The 20,174-nt window shown below is 51.4% G+C and overlaps 1 protein-coding gene across 5 annotated transcripts in view; it reads right to left on the reverse strand.

The window, feature by feature from the left end:
* The window catches only part of Vgll4 (vestigial like family member 4), a 67,892-nt gene that overhangs the window by 23,324 nt on the left and 24,394 nt on the right, over positions 1-20,174 (reverse strand). For 2 of the 5 annotated variants that reach the window (XM_090323926.1, XM_090323923.1), the window contains exon 1: positions 16,438-16,707. The exons of the other annotated variants lie outside the window; for them this stretch is intronic. In XM_090323926.1, the coding sequence (XP_090180052.1) occupies positions 16,438-16,519 (82 nt within the window). In that variant the 5' untranslated portion in view covers positions 16,520-16,707. Of the gene's footprint in view, positions 1-16,437; positions 16,708-20,174 lie in introns of those variants that run through there. 5 annotated transcript variants of the gene reach the window in all.

The raw sequence follows: 20,174 nt of genomic DNA on the forward strand, positions 1-20,174 counted from the left end.
AGAGGCTGCCCCTGGCACCGAGGCAGGCACAGTGGCTTGCAGGTGGCATGAGCAGGAGCTGTGACTGAGCAGCCACCTCACAACCCATTTGACGTGAACATCCTTCCACAGTATTCTCCACTCCCGATCTCCAAACCTCACACCACGTACTGAGACAGATTCCGGGCCATGTAACTCACCCACTTAGAGTCCCGTGGCTTAGGGTATCAGACACCAGGCTATGCAATTATCAACAAACCTGACTTCCAGAGCACCTTAACCTCACGAAAAGAAGCATTCCTACCAGCCGTGACTTGCCACGTCTGCTTCCTGTCCCAATCCAGACACAGAAACAGAGTCCACGTTTTCAAGGATCACACTTGTTGAAATGCAAGTCCTCTGCTCACTTACAGTGCCGAGTAATATTCCACTGCGTGGATCTACCGCGCTCTTCCCACCCAGTCGCCAGCTTTCCACTGGTTCTGTCTCGAGGAATGCTGCTGCTGCTGTTTGAGGAACAATTTATGTCAGGATGTTTCAGTCCTCCTGAATTTGCAGCTGAGAACGGAAATCCGTCAGGTAACATTTTTGGATTCGTGTTTTCCACAGCAGCCTGGATGCCATTGTACAGCCACGTCTTTTGACATTTGTCACTGCCTCTTCTTTTTTCTGTGCTATGGGTGCTGAGGGGGGTGGCACTAGGATTTGAACTCAGGGCCTCATCTTTAGGAAGCAGCTACTTTACTGCCTGAGCCACACTCTGGGCCTGAGCACTGTCCTTGAGCTCTTCGGCTCCAGGCCAGCACTCTACCACTTGAGACAGCACCACATCCAGTTTTCTGACAGTTAATTGTACATAAGAGTCTCACGGACTTTTGTGCCCAGGCTGGCTTTGAACCGTGATCCTCAGATCTCAGCCTTCTGAGCAGCTAGGATGACAGACGTGAGCCACAGGCGCCAAGCTCTTCCCGCTACGTTCTTAGGAGACGAATCGGGAACAGGGTCCTTCCCCAGAGTCAAGCTGGCATTCCGGAAGTTCAATCCATCATCCCAAAGCCATATAAAACAATGCAATGCAATGTCACACCATGAACAGATCGCAGAAACTGCTTGTTTGCCAAGCTATTTTCTTAAAAGCCAGGCCGTCAATGGCTGTTAAAACAGCCCTGGGACTAGATCCCTCCTAAACTGCCACAGCTCTGGACACCGGGTTGATGAAAGTTAGTTCACTAAAAAAGACAGCCAAGGCTGGGAGTTTGGCCTAGTGGTAGAGTGCTTGCCTAGCATGCATGAAGACCCAGGTTCGATTCCTCAGTACCACATACATAGAAAAAAAGCCAGAAGTGGTGCTGAGGCTCAAGTGGTAGAGCTCTAACCTTGAGAAAGTCCAAGGACAGTGCTCAGGCCCTGAGCTCAAGCCCAGGACTGGCAAAAAAAAAAAAAAAAAGACAGCCAACCTGACACATTTCAATCTGGGGTCTCCCAGTTCACTAACCTCTGGCAACTTTGTTGTCTGGTTGGCTGCAAGCACTGATGCTGCTATCTCACCACTCCTCCTCCAGGTTCCTCTCAGTGCCATGAACAGCCAGGGTCTGGTCCTCTGTCCACCTTCCTGCAGTCCTGCTTTCTAGGGACCATGGCCCGAGCAATTCTACAGCACGTTAAGGCAGCAACTGGCACAACACACACAGGGGAAGTGGAAAGATTTCTGACTGTTCTAGACTGAGAGCTGGAAAGCCTAGATTTGCCTTGCATTTTCTTTCCTGCTCTGACTCAGGCTCTTCCAGCTTGGAGCCATCCATTTACCCTGACACTCGGCATTCCAGCAAGCAGTTTGCAATGGCAAGAATATCAACCTCTCCTGCCACAGGTGGGGCTTTCACTGTATCCAACAGGGGAGACAGTTATCCAGTCCCAGTGCTCATGTTAACACAGAGATCCTTGCAAAGACAAAAAGACTATCCCCTACAATCAAGTCAGAGTGCTGGAAAACAGCGGAAGGAAGGACCCCCAAAGTACAGATGGCAAAGGATCTCATCATCAGGCTGGGTGCCGGCGGCTCCTGCCACTAAAGCTGGCTACTCGGGATCATGACTGGAAGTGAGCCAAGGTGGGAAAGTCCATGAGACGCATCCAGTTAACCTCCAAGAAAGCCTGAAGTGGAGCTGTGGCCCAAGTGGTGGAGTGCCAGCCTTGAAGAACTCCAGCTGCAGAAACCAGTCTCAGCTTGCTGTGAAGGCACACAGGACACTACTCCAGCCAGCTCCTCTGGTTAAACGGCAGCATCATGGGCCTGCCAGAAGCCAGGGCAGGAGAAAACAAGGGCAGAACAGCCAGGAAAGACAGTCTGGGACGCTCTCCAGGGAAGCTACCTTTTAAAACATCTCATTGGGGCTAGGAATGTGGCCTAGTGGTAGAGTGCTTGCCTGGCATGCACGAAGCCCTGGGTTCGATTCCCCAGTAGCACGTACACAGAAAAAGCTATAAGTTGTACTGTGGCTCAAATGGTAGAGAGCTAGCCTCGAGGAAAAGAAGCTCAGAGACAGTGCCTAAGCCCTGGGTTCAAACCTCAGGACTGGGTAAATAAATAGATAAGTCATCTCATTCGATGTTACAAATACTTACAAAATTCACAAGATGAAAATAAACTCTTAGGGATTCAATAGGGACGTCCCAAAGGACGGGGAGGCATCTGGGGCTCCATCCCCAGCCTGTGGGGGCACAGAAGGTTCTAAGAAAGGAAGCCTCCAGAAGCAGGCCCCTGAAGGAGACCTGGGATCACAGCCCCTTCCTGCCTGACCACCAGAGGCGAGCAAAACTACACAATGCTGCTCCACCATGCACGGCACAGGCTTCCATGAGCTAAGACGGTCCACAAGCATTTCCAAACCACAGGTAAAACATACCCATCTGGGATCAGACTGTCCTGGTGGAGACCAGGACACACTCAAAACAAGGAAGAAAAACCCTCCTCCACTCAAGGAAAGCGATTACAGAAGCAAATCATATACAGGTGAGAACACACGTGCATGTGCACGCGCACACGCGCACACACACACACACACACACACACACACACACACAGACGCATGGCACAACCAAAACAACATGCACCTCTCCACAGCTGCCAAGCCCCACCCACAGGTGAGCGCACGCGCGCACGCATGCATGCACACACACACACACACACACACACAGATGCATGGCACAACCAAAACAACATGCACCTCTCCACAGCTGCCAGGCCCCATCCACAGGTGAGCGCATGCGCACATGCATGCACGCACGCACGCACACACACAAACACACACACACACACACACACACACAGACAGATGCATGGCACAACCAAAACAACATGTACCTCTCCACAGCTGCCAGGCCCCGCCCTCTAGGCCCCACCCACAGGTGAGCGCACGCGCACATGCATGCATGCATGCACACACACACACACAGACGCATGGCACAACCAAAACAACATGCACCTCTCCACAGCTGCCAGGCCCCGCCCTCCAAGCCCACTGGGGTGCACAGCCCGAGGCCGGCTACCCTGCCAGCGCCTCAGCGAAGATCCTGTCCACACAAAACCTGGGAGCAGCTTTCACAGCACAAAAAGCCAAGATGGAGCGGGGCCTCCATGCCGCCCCATGAGTGGGCAAAGCTGCAGAGACGGAAGACAAGGCCAGAGCACGAGGCTGCCTACCTAGCAAGCCTCGCGCCCGGGGGCCCTCCTCAGCTCTGAACGTGAGGGCCCAGGCCCATGATGCCTACCCCTCCCCAGGAGACACAGGGAGGGCCAGCCCTGCCACCATGTGGTCCTGTGGCACATGCGTGCGTGTGTGCACGTGTGTGTGTGCACGCACAGCAAGTGGGGCTGGATGTTCAAAAACTTTCATAAACATAGACATGAGCGCGGCCATTCGTCCTCCACGTAGTCCTTCCAGCACAACCTGTACGTCCTCATTCCAAGGCCAGCCATCACCCCCGGGGGATTCCCAGCCCCACAGGAGCTGAGGGACAGCCTGCTGCCCGAGCCCCGGGAGCCCTGCCACAGAATCGACCCAGCAACAGGCAGGGCCGTGGGTGCTGCACACGCATGCATGCACGCACAGGGACGCAATCGCACGCCCCTCGGAGGGCGGGGGTCCCTCCTGGTGACCGTTGGAAGCCCAGGGATGCCACACGCGGGCGAGACGTCACACCACGGGGTGGGGCGTGGGATTCTCCAGGGTGATGGCCTAAAGACACACCTGAAAGCTACGAATTCAGCCGTGAGCGGTCACACTGACTGGCTCTGGTTTGGCAGCCTGTTTACGTCACACGTAATGATGCCAGGTGGCCGTCCTGCCCGGGGTGTGCCACGAGCAGAAGCTCTGCAGAACCTGGGAAGAACCTCGCCTCAACCTCACCCCACAATGAGAGATTACTGCATTCTGGTGGGAGGCGGGTCCCGTTTGAAGGACACAGTGCAGGAAGGGCAGGAGAGATGCAAGAGCTGGGCTGTGAGCAGCCAGTGCGACATTGAAGGACAAGCCTGAGTTCGGCCATGGAGGCACATGGCCCCTCAGGCCGGCTTGCTGCAGCCATGCAGACAGGCGACCCCTCAGCCTGCGAGGCTGTGCCAGCCGTCACCTGCGACAGAGATGGGGGAGCAGAGGACAGGGGCCTCCACATACAAGCACAGGGGTCCCACCAAGGCTTCAGAACCCCAGCGGGGCGAAAGACACAGTGGCAAATACTAATGCAGAAGGCCAGAGAAAGGGGCACGGGGGAAGAGAGGCCACACAGGAGAAGAGCGGGGAAGAGCGGGCAGCACCCGCTCTCCCAACAGGTACCTTGCCCTGCGGAGTGTACACCTGGTGGCATGGTTTATGACTCTGTGTGTGTGTGTGAGAGAGAGAGAGAGAGGGAGAGGGAGAGGGAGAGGGAGAGAGAGAGGAAGAGGGAGAGGGAGAGGGAGAGGGAGAGAGAGAAAGAGAAAGAGAGAGGGAGAGGGAGAGGAAGAGAGAGAGAGAGAGAGAGAGAGAGAGAGAGAGAGAGAGAGAGAGAGAGAGAGGGAGGGAGGGGAAGTGGATTGAGTCTTTTTTTGGTAAAATACTCCTAGGAACTGCATTCCTAACAGGTAAAAAACCTGCAATGATTAAAGGACTTTCACTCTTAAGCCAGTGGTACTACAGCAGCGTGGACCGCAGGCCCACAGCCCAGATAAAGTCTGACAGTGCGTCACGACAGGTGACTCACCAGTGCACCTGTGCTCTCAGCACACAAGGTGTGAATCCCTACAACCGCAGCTGTGGGGAGTTCAAGGGCAGGCAGCGCCCCTCAGTGAGCCCGAGCCCACAGCAGTGATCTGGAGATGTGCTGCCGGGGACTCAGGAAAGCTCCCAGGGGACGCAAGGGTCCTGGAGCAGCTTGTGTGGTCTTGTGTTGTTTTGGAGGGTGAGACAGGCTTTCATCAGGCAGCCCAGGCTAACATGGAAGTCACAAGGCAGCTCAGACTCAGCCTCACATCTGCGATCCTCCTCTCCTCTCCCTCCTCAGCGCTGGGACTACAGCGGCACCACCACAGCAAGGTTTCCTGGTCCCACTTGTGGAGCCAGGACTGGGGCCCAGGGGTAGAGTGCTTGCCTGGCATGCAGGAAGCCCTGGGTTCTATTCCGAGGAATCACATAAACAGAAAAGGCCGGAAGTGGTGCTGTGGCTCACTGGCAGAGCCCTAGCCTTGAGAAAGCCCAAGGACAATGGCCAGGGCCTCAGTTCAAGCCCTATGACTGGCACAAAAAAAAAAAAAAAAAAAAAAAAAAAGTCCTGGGCCGGGAGTTTGGCCTAGTGGTTAAAGTGCTTGCCTAGCATGCACGAAGACCCGGGTTCGATTCCTCGGTACCACATACATAGAAAAAAGCCGGAAGTGGTGCTGAGGCTCAAGTGGTAGAGCTCCAGCCTTGAGAAAGTCCAAGGACAGTGCTCAGGCCCTGAGCCCAAGCCCAGGACTGGGAAGAAAAAAAAAAAAAAAGTCCTACTCTTGATCACTGTCCACCCAGAACAAAGAGCATGAAATGTTAAAATACACACATGCACACACAGGCCTAAGGAGGTTTCAGCTCACAGACCCAAATATAAGCAAACTCAAATCCTGATTTCCCTAAACACTAAACACAAGTATGAGCTTTTTGTTGTGCAGCACTTGAATAAAATGCACTGTTCTCCTTTAAAAGGAATACAGAAGCCGGGGACCGGGGACTCAGGAGGCTGAGTTCTGAGGATCTCAGAGCAAAGCCAGCCCGGGAAGGAAAGTCCTTGAGACCCTTACCTCCAACTAACCACCAGAAAATCAGAAGTGGCACTGTGGCTTGAGTGGCAGAGCCCTAGCCTTGAGCTGAAGAGCTGAAGGACAGTGCCCAGGCCCAGAGTTCAAGTCCCATGACTAACAAAAGAAAAAAAAAAGGAGACACCACATTTAATCACGATATGTGGACAATTGTCTTGTGAGTTCTTGGTATCTGCGTCCCTCATACATCACAACACCCAGCATGGAAGTGGGCAGTGATTTCTCCTCAAAACGTGACAGACCCAGAGACCAGACAGCCAAGAGCCTGGAAAGCAAATGAGAAAGGACAGCCCCACTTCCCACAAACCAGCTATCATCCCATAGCTTTCTAGAGAAAGTGACCTTTTCTCACTCCTTCCCTTCACCTTTCTCCTTTCCCTGTTTGCTTTATTCCTCAAGAACAACATTGTAAACATGTTCAGAAACTAAGTAAAGACATATAAACGGTTGTGACCACTATGGAAGTCTATATGGAGGTTCCTGCAAAGAACTAAAAAGCCAGCCTGTCCTGTTGAGTATGGTGGGTATGGAATGGAATGGAATAGTATATATGAGATTATTTCTCTACCACGCTTACTGCAGCCAAACTGCAACCCGCTGAGACAAACAACAAGCAAGTGGCTGCAGAAGTCCATACATGCCACAGCGTATGACCTAGCCATAAAGAAAATGAAATTATGCCATTTGCTGAAAAACAAATAGCACGAGGGGGGGTCACTGTAGTCATTTCACTGAAATAGAACGGATGGAGCTTGCTTAGTGTGATGGCCTCCAGTTCCAACCATTTTGTTGGGTTCTGTCAAGGACGGGGAGATGGGCGAGGGAGCGTGGTGGAGAGGGCAGATTTGAAAGGCCACGCCGTGGGCATGCACAGAAATGCCACCATAAAGCTGTCAGTTTACATGTACTGATAAAAGTGTGCAGAAAACAAACTCACTGTTACCCCTAAAACGTTCTTCTCTCTCAAAAGGTCCAAGATCCATCTGATTAAATACGGACACCCAAGCCAGGAGCTGTCCACCCCAGCGAAGGCAACCCCTCCTGCCGAGCGGGTCAGGGGCGGGGGGGCTCGTTCCTGGTGGATTCCACCACCACCCCTCCCCACAACAGGGGAGGCAAGGGTTTTAAAGACTAGGGAGGAGTGAGCCTCCATCCAACAGCACCCTCCACCAACAGAGAATGTCTATTCCTCAACTCACCACTAGGGGATCTCCTACCGACTGTGGCCAGGACCATTTTTTCCTGGAAGGCAGTGCACCTGCTTTCTAAAACTCCATGCTGGACCCCAGGAAGGAACATGCACAACTGACAATATGAACAAGAGACGGCGGCCAGAGAAGAGAATGAGCAGAAAGGACCATGATGACGATAACGGGGCAAGTCCACCACTTCCAACAACTGGAGGGCAAAGAAAAAGAGTCCCCAAAACCAGAGGGAAGGCATGGTTCAAAGATGGGAGAGACAGGCACGTGAGCGCCCTACACTGTAAGGGAGAGGTCGGCCCTGCGCCTAATCTTCATCATGAAGAGAAAGAACCAGGAGAGCAAGATGCTAAATTGTAAAAGAAACTGATTGACAGGGAGTCCTTGAAGCCGGACAGGAGGGGAAGAGCTGGTCTCACCAACCTGCGGGGTCAGATGGGCAGCCAGCCTCCTGGAGCGCCTCTCCCAGCTCCCCGCCCATGCCTCGCCCCTTGCAGAAGGGCCCCGCCCGGGCTGCAGCGCAGGTCTAGAAAACGGGACAGTGTGTAGGTGAGGCAGGATGACTATTTTCCATCCTCTTACTCTCTGCTCGAGACAGTGCTTATTTCACATTTTTCAACAAGGGCCCAAATCGCTCCCTTGGGTAACTTTAAGCATTAGCGAGCAGGTCATTGCTCTCGAGCAGGAAAATAAAACAAGGTTCTTTGCTGGGTCAGCCAGCAGTGCACCAGTGGTTCATCAGAAAAACAAGCTCTAAAGAGCGTGGGCAAGGGAAAACAATGCTCTCATTAAATCAAGATTTTAGGATTTATTGTCACTTGTGCAGTGACATCACTTGATGGAAGATGTGTCTATTTTCAGTGGGGAGAAACATCCAGAAACGCATGCGCATCAGCGATCTCCTTGGCTCCAGACGCACAACGGCCCCGCTGCGCCGGGCAGGGTGAACATCTCTGCTTGGCAGCACCCCTTTGCACCAGAATCCGTTTTACTCAAACCCAATCGTTGGCCATGAAGAATGAACCGGCAACCACGGTCATGCAGAACAGACAGAAAATAAGACGCCCGGTGCAAAGCCCAGGTGCAGCCCTGCCTCGTTCACAGCTGTCCGGGGCCCGTGATGCAGGCAGGCATCAGCTGGAGATACGACATCTCCTCCCGGCCACCCCACAGTGGAGAGCAGCGCTCTGGGCACCCAGCAGTCCCTGCCTCAGCACCCAAAGAAACCTGGCGGCGGCGGCAGCGGCTTATCACAAGTCTCAGCCACTCTGCACACCGCCTGTCAACGCAGAACCAACTGTGTCTCTCCAGACCTGATTTGGCATCCCAGAGGGGAGGTAGGACCATTTTAATGGGGGTGAAGAGACACGAGACAGCCCAGCCTGCGTCATCAGCAGTGCAGAGGCCACTAAATGCGCAGGAGGCTGGGGTGTCTGTGGGTTTCTGCGCCTCCTCCCCATGCTGCGAGGAGGCGGCCTCTTGGGCACACAACGACCACCAAGGACTTCCCACTGCTCTTAAGATATCATAAAAGCAGGGAGCAGAGCCAGCAAGGTGGCTCACGCCTGTCATCCTAGCTACTCAGGAGGCTGAGATGTGAGGATCGCAGTTCAAAGCCAGACAGGGCAATTGACCACCAAAAAGCTGGAAGCAATGCTCAAGTGGTGGAGTGCTAGCCTTGGGGGAGGAGGAGGGACACACAACAAGGGACAGTGCCCAGGTCCTGTGTTCAAGCCCCAGTACGAGCACCAAAGGGAGGGAGAAAAAAAATCTCATAGGACAGAAAAGGGCTGGGAGAGTGTGTGCTAAGCATGCCTGAGGCCTTGGGTTTAATCCCTACCACAGGGAAAAAAAGAATCATGAGATCTGAGGATCTCAGTTCAAAGCCAGCCCCAACAGGGAAGTCCATGAGCCTCTTACCTCTAACCACCAAAAACCCAGAAGTAGTGCTGGGGCTCAAATGGTAAAGCACTAGCAATTTGAGCAAATGAAGCTCAGGGACAATACCAGGCCCTGAGTTCAAGCCCCAGCACCAGCACAAAGAGGGGGGGGTGGCAGGGAGAAATGAATTCAGATTTTACCAAGTCCATCTGTTTAGCTAGCACTGTACACCAGCAGTGGTGGTGCCGGCCAGACAGGCTGTGGGGATGTGGTCAGGAAGAGTGCGTGGAAGGGGGAATTCATGCGTTTCACCTGCCTGAACACTAGCCCAGCTGTTCACTGACTCTCTCTACACAGGGCACACTTCACCAGAGTGAGAGGAAGGGGGGCGGGGAGACAAGGCCCAGCTCAGGACAGCAGGGAGCAGCCGTCACCGCTCCTGACCCACAGGAAGGGGTTTTTCTCTGATCACTGACTAAATTTCAGTGTGCATGTTTTACAGACTTCTTTGGAAACGAAAGAAAGGGTGGAATGGCAAGCACTTGGAAAAGTCATATAAATAGTTACAAATGGAAGAGAACTTTAAGAATAGATTTTTCTATTTTATCAAGGATAAACAAACATCCTCTCAGCTAGCAATAATCCACACTGCTGATATCGAAACATAATTCCACACACAAGGCCTGAGATTAAACAAGCTACAGAATGCTGAAGAGAAAAAAAAAACAAAAACAAAAACAAATGTAAGCTGGGTGCCAGTGGCTCAGGCCTGTAGTCTTAGCTACTCAGGAGGCTGAGATCTGAGGATCAAGGTTCAAAGCCAACCCTGGCTGGCATGATAGTCCATTCTCTCCAATAACTATCAGAAGGCTGGAAGTGGTGCTGTGGCTCAAGTGGTGAAGCATTAGCCTTGAGTTAAAGAGCTCAGGACAGCACCAGGCCCAGAGCTCAAGCCCTATAATCAACCAACCAACCAACCAACAAACCAATAAGTAAGAAGGGTAGATAACGAAGTGAACAGAAGTAATTCCTCAGAACTGAGAAGAGAGGGAGGGGGTCAGAGGGAGGGAGAGAGGAATCAAATAATTTGGGGCGGCTCAAATTTTTAAAGTGTGCATCTGTGATTAAGTACTTGTCTTCGGTAAAATTAACACATGAGTTCTTTATAAAACAGAAAAAGGAGGCAAGTGATGTGTTGTTTTTACTACAAACTTGCAATGCGAAGGCCAAAAAATAATTACCATGAGCTAAACATATAAATGCCATTAAATACAAATTGTCATTGAATAAACATGAAATGCAGAGATGAACAGATAAAGCCAGGATGCTTCCCTGGTAAGAACTGTATGCATTCATGTTCAAGCAGGGCGCTCAATCTACGTCTAACTTCCCCCGGTCAAGCAGAAGGACCCTTCTGAGAGGCGCCAGCCGGGGTGTCGGGGTGTTGAGCACACAAGGAATGCAGGGCAATGGCAAAGGGGAAGGGGAGAGGCAAGGGGGTAGTGGACTCTCCTGGGCCAGCCAAGCGGAGCGTGGACTGAGGATAAACAGCCATGTAAAAGAATCCCTCCAGGAGGGGTTGAGAAACATGGAGCATGGAACGGGGAGGGAGGGAAGGAGGGAGGGAAGGAGGGAGGGAAGGAGGGAGGGAGGCCTTAATCACAGCTTCTCATCACAGGCTGTAATTAGAAGGCACCAGACTTTCCAGGGCTCACCTGGGCATGTTTCAACCAAGCTCCTCCCATAGAGAGAGAGAGAGAGGAGAGAGAGGGAGAGAGAGGGAGAGAGAGAGGGAGGGAGGGAGGGAGGGAGGGAGAGGGAGAGAGAGAGAGAGAGAGGGGAGAGGGGAGAGGGGAGAGGGGAGAGGGGAGAGAGAGAGTGTGTGTACATGCACTCGTTTTGTCTTACTTCCTCCCCCCTCTCTCTAAAGTAGAGTAAATTATCACAGCAAGACAGTTGCAGGTGGTGTATCAGGAAACACAGCTTGGAGGGGAGCGTGTCACCTGACTGCCCGCATGCGGAGGGCCAGCTGGGGTGTGCCACGCCAGTGCCACGCCAGTGGACTCAGGGCTCTCTGCTCGGTGGCCTGTTCACCTCCACTGGACCCAACGCTCTGAAATTGCCTGATGGCCTCTGCATTCTCAGACAAAGAACTATAAAAGCAGGACGTCATTCAGGCAGAACCCAGGGTTCCCGGCACCCTACCGGCTCTGGGGCTCCAGGAGATGGGGGGTGGGGGGGCGGGGTGCTGGAGGGGCCTGCAGTGTTCTAAAACTGGCCGGGTTTTGAACCTGAGCACCTGGAGTCGCTCACAATGGCTTCTGACTTTCTCCCTGCACAAACCACACGAGTCAATTGAGCCAGAATTCTTCCACGAAATGACACGCTCGTGGGCTCTCAAGCCGTAAGTGACGTATCCCTGGGAGAGGCGGGCGGCCAGGTGGGCAGCCAAGCAACTCGAGGGAGGCTCTCAGCACCCACCGGGGAAGGAAGGATCTAAAGTCAGCCATCTTGAGGAGAGGCACTGGTCTAACCTGCTCCCTGCTCTCTGGGGGACTGGCTCTCTGGGAAATGGCATCTGCCAAGTCGCCGCCTCTTCCTCCTCCTCCCAAAACCAAGCCCCACAGCCAGGCCTACAACGCTTCTGAGTGCCTTCTCCACAGACATCACAGAGGGCCTGGAACTGGGGCCAGCTGCAGCCAGGGCAGCAGGGGAGGTCAGGTCAGACGGTGAGCAGTTACCAATGCACAGAGTGGGTGCCCAGACCAGGGTTTGGCCCTCGTGCCAAGGAACCAAGAGTCCTCTAAGGAGGCAAAACACACAGCAACCTTGGAGAAGTAGGAGCAAAAATATTTGTTCCCCAAGCTTCTCCAGTCATAGCCACTGTGTTCTCACCTCTGTCCAGTTCTGTAACAAACTTTCTGACTAAACCTGAGCGGATGAGACACGCTGGGACTCAGTTTCTTTGGCAAAAACAAGGCACGGGTATGAGATGGTGTCTGAGGCCCTGGACAGCTCTGAGATAATTAGATAATCAGAGAATACAAGACAGCCTATAATTAAGTGCTAATTATACAGTAGCAACTACAGCTGCCACGGAAGAGCTGGAGCTGGTTTTTCAGTTGTTTTTCACTCAGACTTCATTCCAAACTCGTCCTGATAGCCCGGTGGGCAGCGAGGGGCACCGAGCTAGGCCAGAGGTGCATGGACTCCACCCCTACTCCAGCCCGGCGGGGTGGAAGTGCTCAGAGCAGCAGTGAGAGCCCTTCCACAGAGCTTGCTGTGGAGACAACTGGGACGTGCCTAGTGTGAGGGCATCACCAAGTAGGGTGGCAAGGCCCCTTCAAACTTCTGCGTACATTAACGCCAGCGCACGCTGCCAATCCCCCCGTCATTCACAGAGGCACACTGTCAGTGTCCAGAGACGAGCCAGGAGTGGACTTGGCTTCTCTCATGCTAAGGGTCCCTCGCCCACGGGCTGTGGCTTTTTCCAAGTCTGCTTCCATCCGCCTGGTGATGCTACCTGCAAGCTCAGCACCCAGGAGGCTGAAGCAGGAGAATCTCAAGTTCACAATCAACCCAGGAGGTGCTAAGGCTAGATATAATCTAGTCTTGATATTAGTCTTGATAAGACTAGATAGCTTTTCCAATCCACCACCAGCCGAGGGATGGGAGCCAGGATGCAGATTTCCATCAAAACCCTTGGGGGAGGGGGGAGCCGAGAGCATAGCCTAGCGGTCAAGTGCTTGCCTAGCCACACTCCAGGCTGAACCCTCAGGTACTGCAGAAAACATGCAGGCCAAGATCCAGGATGAGGAGGGAATTCCTTCTGAACAACCGAGACCGATCTCTGCTGGTTTGCAGCGGGAAGATGGACGGCCCTTGTCTGATCACAACATTCAAAAGGAGACCTCTCTTCATCTGAGTGCCGAGTCTGCGGGGTGGGGCCAAGAAAAGGAAGAAGTCCACAGAAGAACAAGCATAAGGGAAAGAAGGTTAAACTGGCTGACTTGAAATACTAGAAGATGGATGGAAATGGGAGAATCGGTGGTCTTCGTCGAGAGTGCCCTTTGGATGAATGTGATGCAGGCGATTTTGTGGCTGGCCACTTTGACAGACATGGTTGTGGCAAGTGTTGTCTAACTTGATGTTTTAACAAACCAGAAGACAAGTGATTGTGTATGAATTAATAAAAGGGCACACATATACACACACACACACACACACACACACAAAAACACCATCACTCTATCCTGCACGGTAAGACACAGGCAGGAGTCAGAGTGCAGCCACAGAGAAGGGACCTCTCAGCCATTTGCCATAGGCTGGAGCTGTAGAGCCTTTGCCTATAGTTCCACCCATGCCACCCTGAGCTCCACCACAGCATGGCACACAGAGGGAAAAAAAAACAAAACCTTGGCCTAGTGGTAGAGTGCTTGCATGAAGACCTGGTTCGATTCCCCAGTACCACATACACAGAGAAGGCTGGAAGTGGTGTGGGATTCAAGTGATTCAAGTGGTAGAGCTCTAGCCTAGAGAAAGCCCAAGAACAGTGCTTAGGCCCTGAGTACAGGCCCAGGACTGGCAAAACAAAAAAATGGATTCTAACGTGAGATCCAAGCTGGGGACCAGTGTCTCACACCTGTAATCATAGCCACACAGGAAGCTGAGGTCTGAAGATCCTGGTTCAAAGCCAACCGTGGGCAGGAAAGGTCTAGTTCATCTCCAGTTAATCTGCAAAGAGCCAGAACTGAAGCTGTGGCTGAAGTGGTAGAGCACCAGCCTTGTGTGAAAAGAGCTGAGGGACAGTGCTCAGGCCCTAAGGTACAGCCCAAGTATCAGCAATATATATATAAATACATATATTACACATACACACACATATACATACATACACACATATGTATGTATATGTATATGTATAGATATTCCTTTGGAAAGCTATATGAGGTAGCTTTTGAACTAGGAAGAGGATACAACAACCTACCCTGTAAGCCAGAACAATCACTGCCGTCTTCCTGTTTAGAGCTAAGACGTCAGGTAACTGCCTTCCCATTTGTAAGAGGGCCGGTGCCCCCAGACTGGATCCATATGTTTCACTAACTAAATAACTACCCAAGGGTATGGGGAAGGGGAGGCTCGAATGCATGTTCTCCACTTGCTAGATTTAAAAAGAACCACTGGTCCAACTCTCCTGAGCCAAGCCCCACACATGACTTTATGTCCCCCTCTCCCAAACACCAGAAACGCCACGCATGGCTCTACACCCCCCTCTCCCAAACACGCAGGTGTGTCGATGTGGACCCAGAGAAAACCACCAGGACATAAACAGCTCACTCCCAACTCCACTCGAGTCCTGCTGTGCTTGCCTTCATTTCCTGTATGTTTATTCTGGTGTTAAAATAACCTTAACCTTCATAATAAAGGAAAACAGAAGCAGATGTTGAAAGCCAAACAGTCTTCCCACCCCATATCTAACTCAACTTCCCAAATCAGAGTTTTTTCCTTTCCCAACACCAGCAGAGGAGAGAAGAGGGGTGTGTGTGTGTGTGTGTGTGTGTGTGCAACACACTACCCAGCCATAAATCAACCTGGACAAGCTTTCACCAAGCTCTCCCAACCAACTGGAGGCATACAACTTTAATCTGGTGTCGATTTCCTACCCACCCTCCCCTTCCTCTCTACACCAGCCATTATATTCCGTTTTGTTTTTAAAATATCCTAGTCCTAGCTGGTCAAGAGAATACAACAGAAATGGCCTTAAAAGTTTCTATCTCCATTTGCCAGGACGGCGGACCGGGGGAAGCCCTAGAAAAGAAGAAAAACTAACAATACATTCATTGCACCAGAAACGAGTCACTGGACTGTTGCCTTCCAAGGAGACCTGCCTCAGAAATTATGAGTTCAAAAACCAAGTCCATATTTTAACGCCATGCAACAGATTTAGAGAACAATTAAGCCAAGTCACTAGTTCTCTGGGACTAGTAAAATGAATGTTATAACTATATGCTTTTCGAAAAGCTTTCCACGGGAGATCTGTATCTGTTTGGGGGTTTACTGAGTCTTGACTTTTATTGTCAACTGGTTAAAAAACAGGCGTGGAATTTTTACATGAGAAACGCGAGTGTGCACAGGGTAAGTCTTCCAGAACGCCGCTCGCTGGCACGGCGAGAACATGGATGCCGCCTACCCCGAGACACAGCACCAGAACGCCTCTTCCTGCCAGGCCAGAGCTCAGCACCACGGGCTGGGCCATTACCCCTTTCCCAAATCGCACGTAGATGGGGCTCCCACAGGCTGGGCCCGGCTCGCGGGAGGCACCACGGGGAGCGGGGGCCGTGGGTGCTCTGGGGCTTTTTGTTTTGACTCTGCTCTGGCCGGGCGTTGTGTAACCGGGCTGAGTGTGGCAGGGACCCTCTACTGTCACAACTCACCAGGCCCTGCGCTGCACAGGAAGTGGGAAGGCAGACAAAGAGGCGGCCTGTGCGGGGGACACGGGGGCCCTCCAATCCCAACAGGAAAGCCATGCATTGTTCACCACAATCACCGCTCAACACAAGAACTCACTGTAACTTCCCTGCTCCCTGGCAACACAAAACCCCAAAGACTGCCAGAAAGAACACGTTCACACACACACACACACACACACACACACCCCAATATTGTACACAAGTTTTACAGCCCCTCCCCCACCGTCCCCCTCCAAAACATCAAACTTTTTGTTTCAATCCCAAAAGTTCCTCCCCTAAAGAAAAACACCAACAGAAATCAAAGAGAAAGCAAAGCCAAAGAGTTCAAAGATGGGGAAGAGTTAGTGGTGTGACCAACACAAAGCCAACTTTTAACCCCCCCTCTCTCTGTGGCCCCCTAGTCCTGGGCACTGCCCCCCCCACCAAGGCAAGAACAAGGTCTGTACTGAACCCACACAGCCACCCCTCACTGTCCACAGCCCCACGAGGAACACAAAACACTTGGAAGGCGACCCAGACGCGGAAAAGGAGTTGGTTAAAAAAAAGGCAGAAGGGCAGAAATTTCTAGAATGTCTACCTTCGTAGCACAGAGGGCCGATATTGTTGTTCATCTTGTCCAAGTACTGGTAGTTCAACAGGTCCATCTTCATAAATAGCATTTATTGGGCTAGCAAAGAAGACCAGCTCTTTGCTCGTACCCCAAAACAAAAGTTTCAAATGGTTGCTGAGGAGCTCCGGGCTTTCTCTTCAGCTCCACACCGCGCGAGGTCCAGCCTCCGCCGAGCAGAACTGAGCATGTACAAGTGCAAGGAAAAGAAGGAAATGCACACACGCGCGCGCGCACACGCACACACGCAGACACACACAAATCCGACTCACAGAAACCCCTGGGAGGGCTTCTCGGTAGACGTGGGTATCGTATCCTCAGCTGAGCATTCAAAAAAAAAGAGTTTCAGAAGTCTGTACAAGTCTGTCTTGGAGATGAAAACATTAAAAAAAAGGAGCGAGGGAAGAAAAACACGAAGCACATTTCCTAAGACAAAGCGACATTCTCCGCTCTGCTCGCTCGCTCGCAGCCCGCTGCAAGTTCACTATGCCTGGTATGACGCCTATGTAAACCAGCTTCCTCGGGAGGGGGCCGGGCATGCGCTCAGGCTGGGCCTGCCTGCACAGGACCCGGCTGCAGGGGGAGGGCGGGAGGGGGCGGGGGGAGGGGTGGCTCTTGACAGGAAGCAGCCTGGCCTAGGAGGAGAAAGAAAGCCCAGCAAGTTTCTTTTTCAAGAGTTGAGCAGGAGGAGGGGGGGGGGGGGGAAATCCATGGTGGAAACAAACTTGCCTGGACTTCAACTTGTATAACTCATCCCCAGCTCAGGGAAAGCCTGCATTCCGCTCTTCTTGCCCAGGACGCTTTGTTTCTTTCCAAGATGTTGCTGTGTCCATGGCCCTGTACTCACAGCTCTCCCTGTCAGGGGGACACAGCTTCTCTCCTGACCCCAGGGGCTCAGGGTAGCTCAGGAAACTAAGGCTCAGAGGGGTGAATTGACAGAACAACCCAGCCCCCCAAATAGATGCCAGAACTATTTTCAGGGTGCCTTTTCCCTCTCAGAGCCAGACACCAGTGGATCATGCCTGCAATCCTAGCCACTCAGGAAATCACCTGAGATCAGGGGAACTGTAGTTCAAAGACAGCCTGGGTAGGAAGCTCCACGAGACTTTTATCGCCAATAAAATACCAAAAAGCCAGAAGAGGAGCCGAGATCGAGTGGTAGAGCACTAACCCTGAAAGAGGAGAAGGAAAATAAAAAGCTCAGGGACAGCACCTGAATAGGAAGGGGGGAGGAAAGGAGGGAGGGAGAGAGGGAAAGACAGACAGACACATACAGGAAGGGACAATTGTGGCTCAAGTGGTAGAGCAGCCTTGAGCAAAAAAAAAAAAAAACCCTAAAGGACAGCACCCTGGCCCTGGGTTCAAGTTCAGAAAAGAAATCATAGTTTTTGCAATCTCTGCAAATCTCAGCCAACTTTTGGTACCATGCACAGACTAATTTTGTCACCCTAAGATATGTGAGTTTCTGCACTGATGTTACTATATGCAATTAAAAAAAAAATGTCTAGGGGGCCGGGAGTGTGGCCTAGTGGTAGAGTGCTTGCCTAGCATGCATGAAGACCCAGGTTTGATTCCTCGGTACCACATACATAGAGAAAGCCGGAAGTGGTGCTGAGGCTCAAGTGACAGAGTGCTAGCTTAGAGGAAAAAGCCCAAGGACAGTGCTCAGGCCCTGAGTTCAAGTCTCAGGACTGGCAAAAAAAAAAAAATGTCAAGGGTATGATCCTACCATACCACTCTTGGGCATCTACCCTGAGCATATAAGGACACCTGCTCAGCCACGACAACCCAGATGCCCTACTGCAGATGAACGGATACGAAAAATGTGGTACATATGTATACCATGGAATTCTACATAGCCGACAGACAAGATAAAACAATGGCATTTGCTGGGAAACGGAGGACTCTAGAGCGAATCATGTTGAGTGAGATTAAGTCCAAGACCTAAGGAACAAAAGGCGCATGGTCTCCTTAATATGTGGATAGTAGATCCAAACAGTACAAGAGCGAGGACTCAGTATTTGGGTACCCAATATTATGGACATGGTCTTGGAGATATAAACATAACTACATCGACGTAAAAATCTGTGGTGGGCTATATCCTCTATAGACTGTTTTTATTACATAGATTAATATGTACCTATGACATATAAACCCTCAGCTTAACTTTAATTATGTTCTAAAATCTATGTGATAGTGATTGTACAGAGATTCCCTTCTTGAATACTTGTTGGTTAAACATGACATTTGAAATATGATGTAAAGATCGATGTTAATAAAATCTTTAATATATATATACATATATATGTGTGGTGTGATGGACTGTAGACCAAAATGTGAAATCGAGAGAGCCTTTGGCACATTTCACAGGCTGCCTCTGGTGTACCAGCCTGGCTCAGGGATTCCTCTGATACCCACTTCCTGCTGTCAGTGCTTCTGCAGTAGCAGGCTGGAGACCAGGGCAGAGAATTCACAGGCCTCGCTGGTTGTGAAAGCACTGGCAGGGCTGGCTGGCAGGAGCTGTCACAGCTTCCACACACGAGGTGACCGACCACACCAGTGCTGGCCCTCCCCGGGGACCTGACAGACAGGCAGCAGTGACGCCAGCACACCACCTCCCGCACGTACCCCGCTCACAGCACAAAGTGGCCAAGGGTTGGAACTGGAATTCCTGGGTGTTTTTAAAAGCAATGACGAGGGCCGGGAGCGTGGCCCAGTGGTAGAGTGCTTGTCCAGCCTGCACTAAGTCCTGAGTTCAATTCTTCATTACCACATACACACAGAAAAAGCCGGAAGCGGTGCTGTGGCTCACATGGTCGGGGGCTAGCCTTGGGTAAAAGCAGCAGATCCGTCTCCAGCAAAGGCGTGAGACCCTGTATGACAAGCAGATCACAGGCACAGGACTGACAACGTGCCTCACAGGGGGTGAGCACGAGCCTAGCAGGCAATACAATAAATAGACCCTCAATGCAGAGCGCAGTACTGCTCAAGTGTGAGGGGACGGTGGGGGGCCGTGGTTGGAATTAGTTCCCAAGGTACAGGCACCATGAACGGACATTCAGAACTGTTTATAACAACTTATACAAGCAAATTTTATGTCTATTAAATATTCATAGTAAGGGGGCTGGCAGTGTGGCCTAGTGGCAGAGAGCATGAAAGCCCAGGTTCGATTCCTGGGTGCCACATACATAGAAAAAAGCAGGAAGTGGTGCTGAGGCTCAAGTGGTAGAGCTCTAGCCTTGAGAAAGTCCAAGGACAGGGCTCAGGCCCTGACTGGCCAAAAAAAAAAAAAAAATTCATAATAAGCTAGATACTAGTATCTAGTATCCTGTATCTATAATTTTACCTATGAGGAAGGCTGAGAGCTAGAAGATTACAGTTGGAAACCACCCTAAGTAGAAAAGTCCATGAGATGCCATCTCCTATTAACTGGCAAAAGGCTGGTCTGGAGATGTAACTCAAATGGCAAAGCACCAGCTAAACAAGTGAGCCAAGCCAGCACACCAGGTCCTGAATTCAAACACCAGAAACAGAAACAGAAAAAGAATTATAATTTAAAAACTGAGGCTGCCAATGCTATGGACATAGTACGGGAAATATAAACACAACTACATAGACATAAAAACTTATGACTATAGACAAAATGTTTTATTACATAGATTAATATGTATCCAGGATATACAAACCCTCAGCCTAATTTTGATTAT

This window comes from Megascapheus bottae, chromosome 33 (genome assembly GCF_031878675.1).
Source record: "Megascapheus bottae isolate mThoBot1 chromosome 33, mThoBot2.hap1, whole genome shotgun sequence".
Classification (NCBI taxonomy): domain Eukaryota; kingdom Metazoa; phylum Chordata; class Mammalia; order Rodentia; family Geomyidae; genus Megascapheus; species Megascapheus bottae.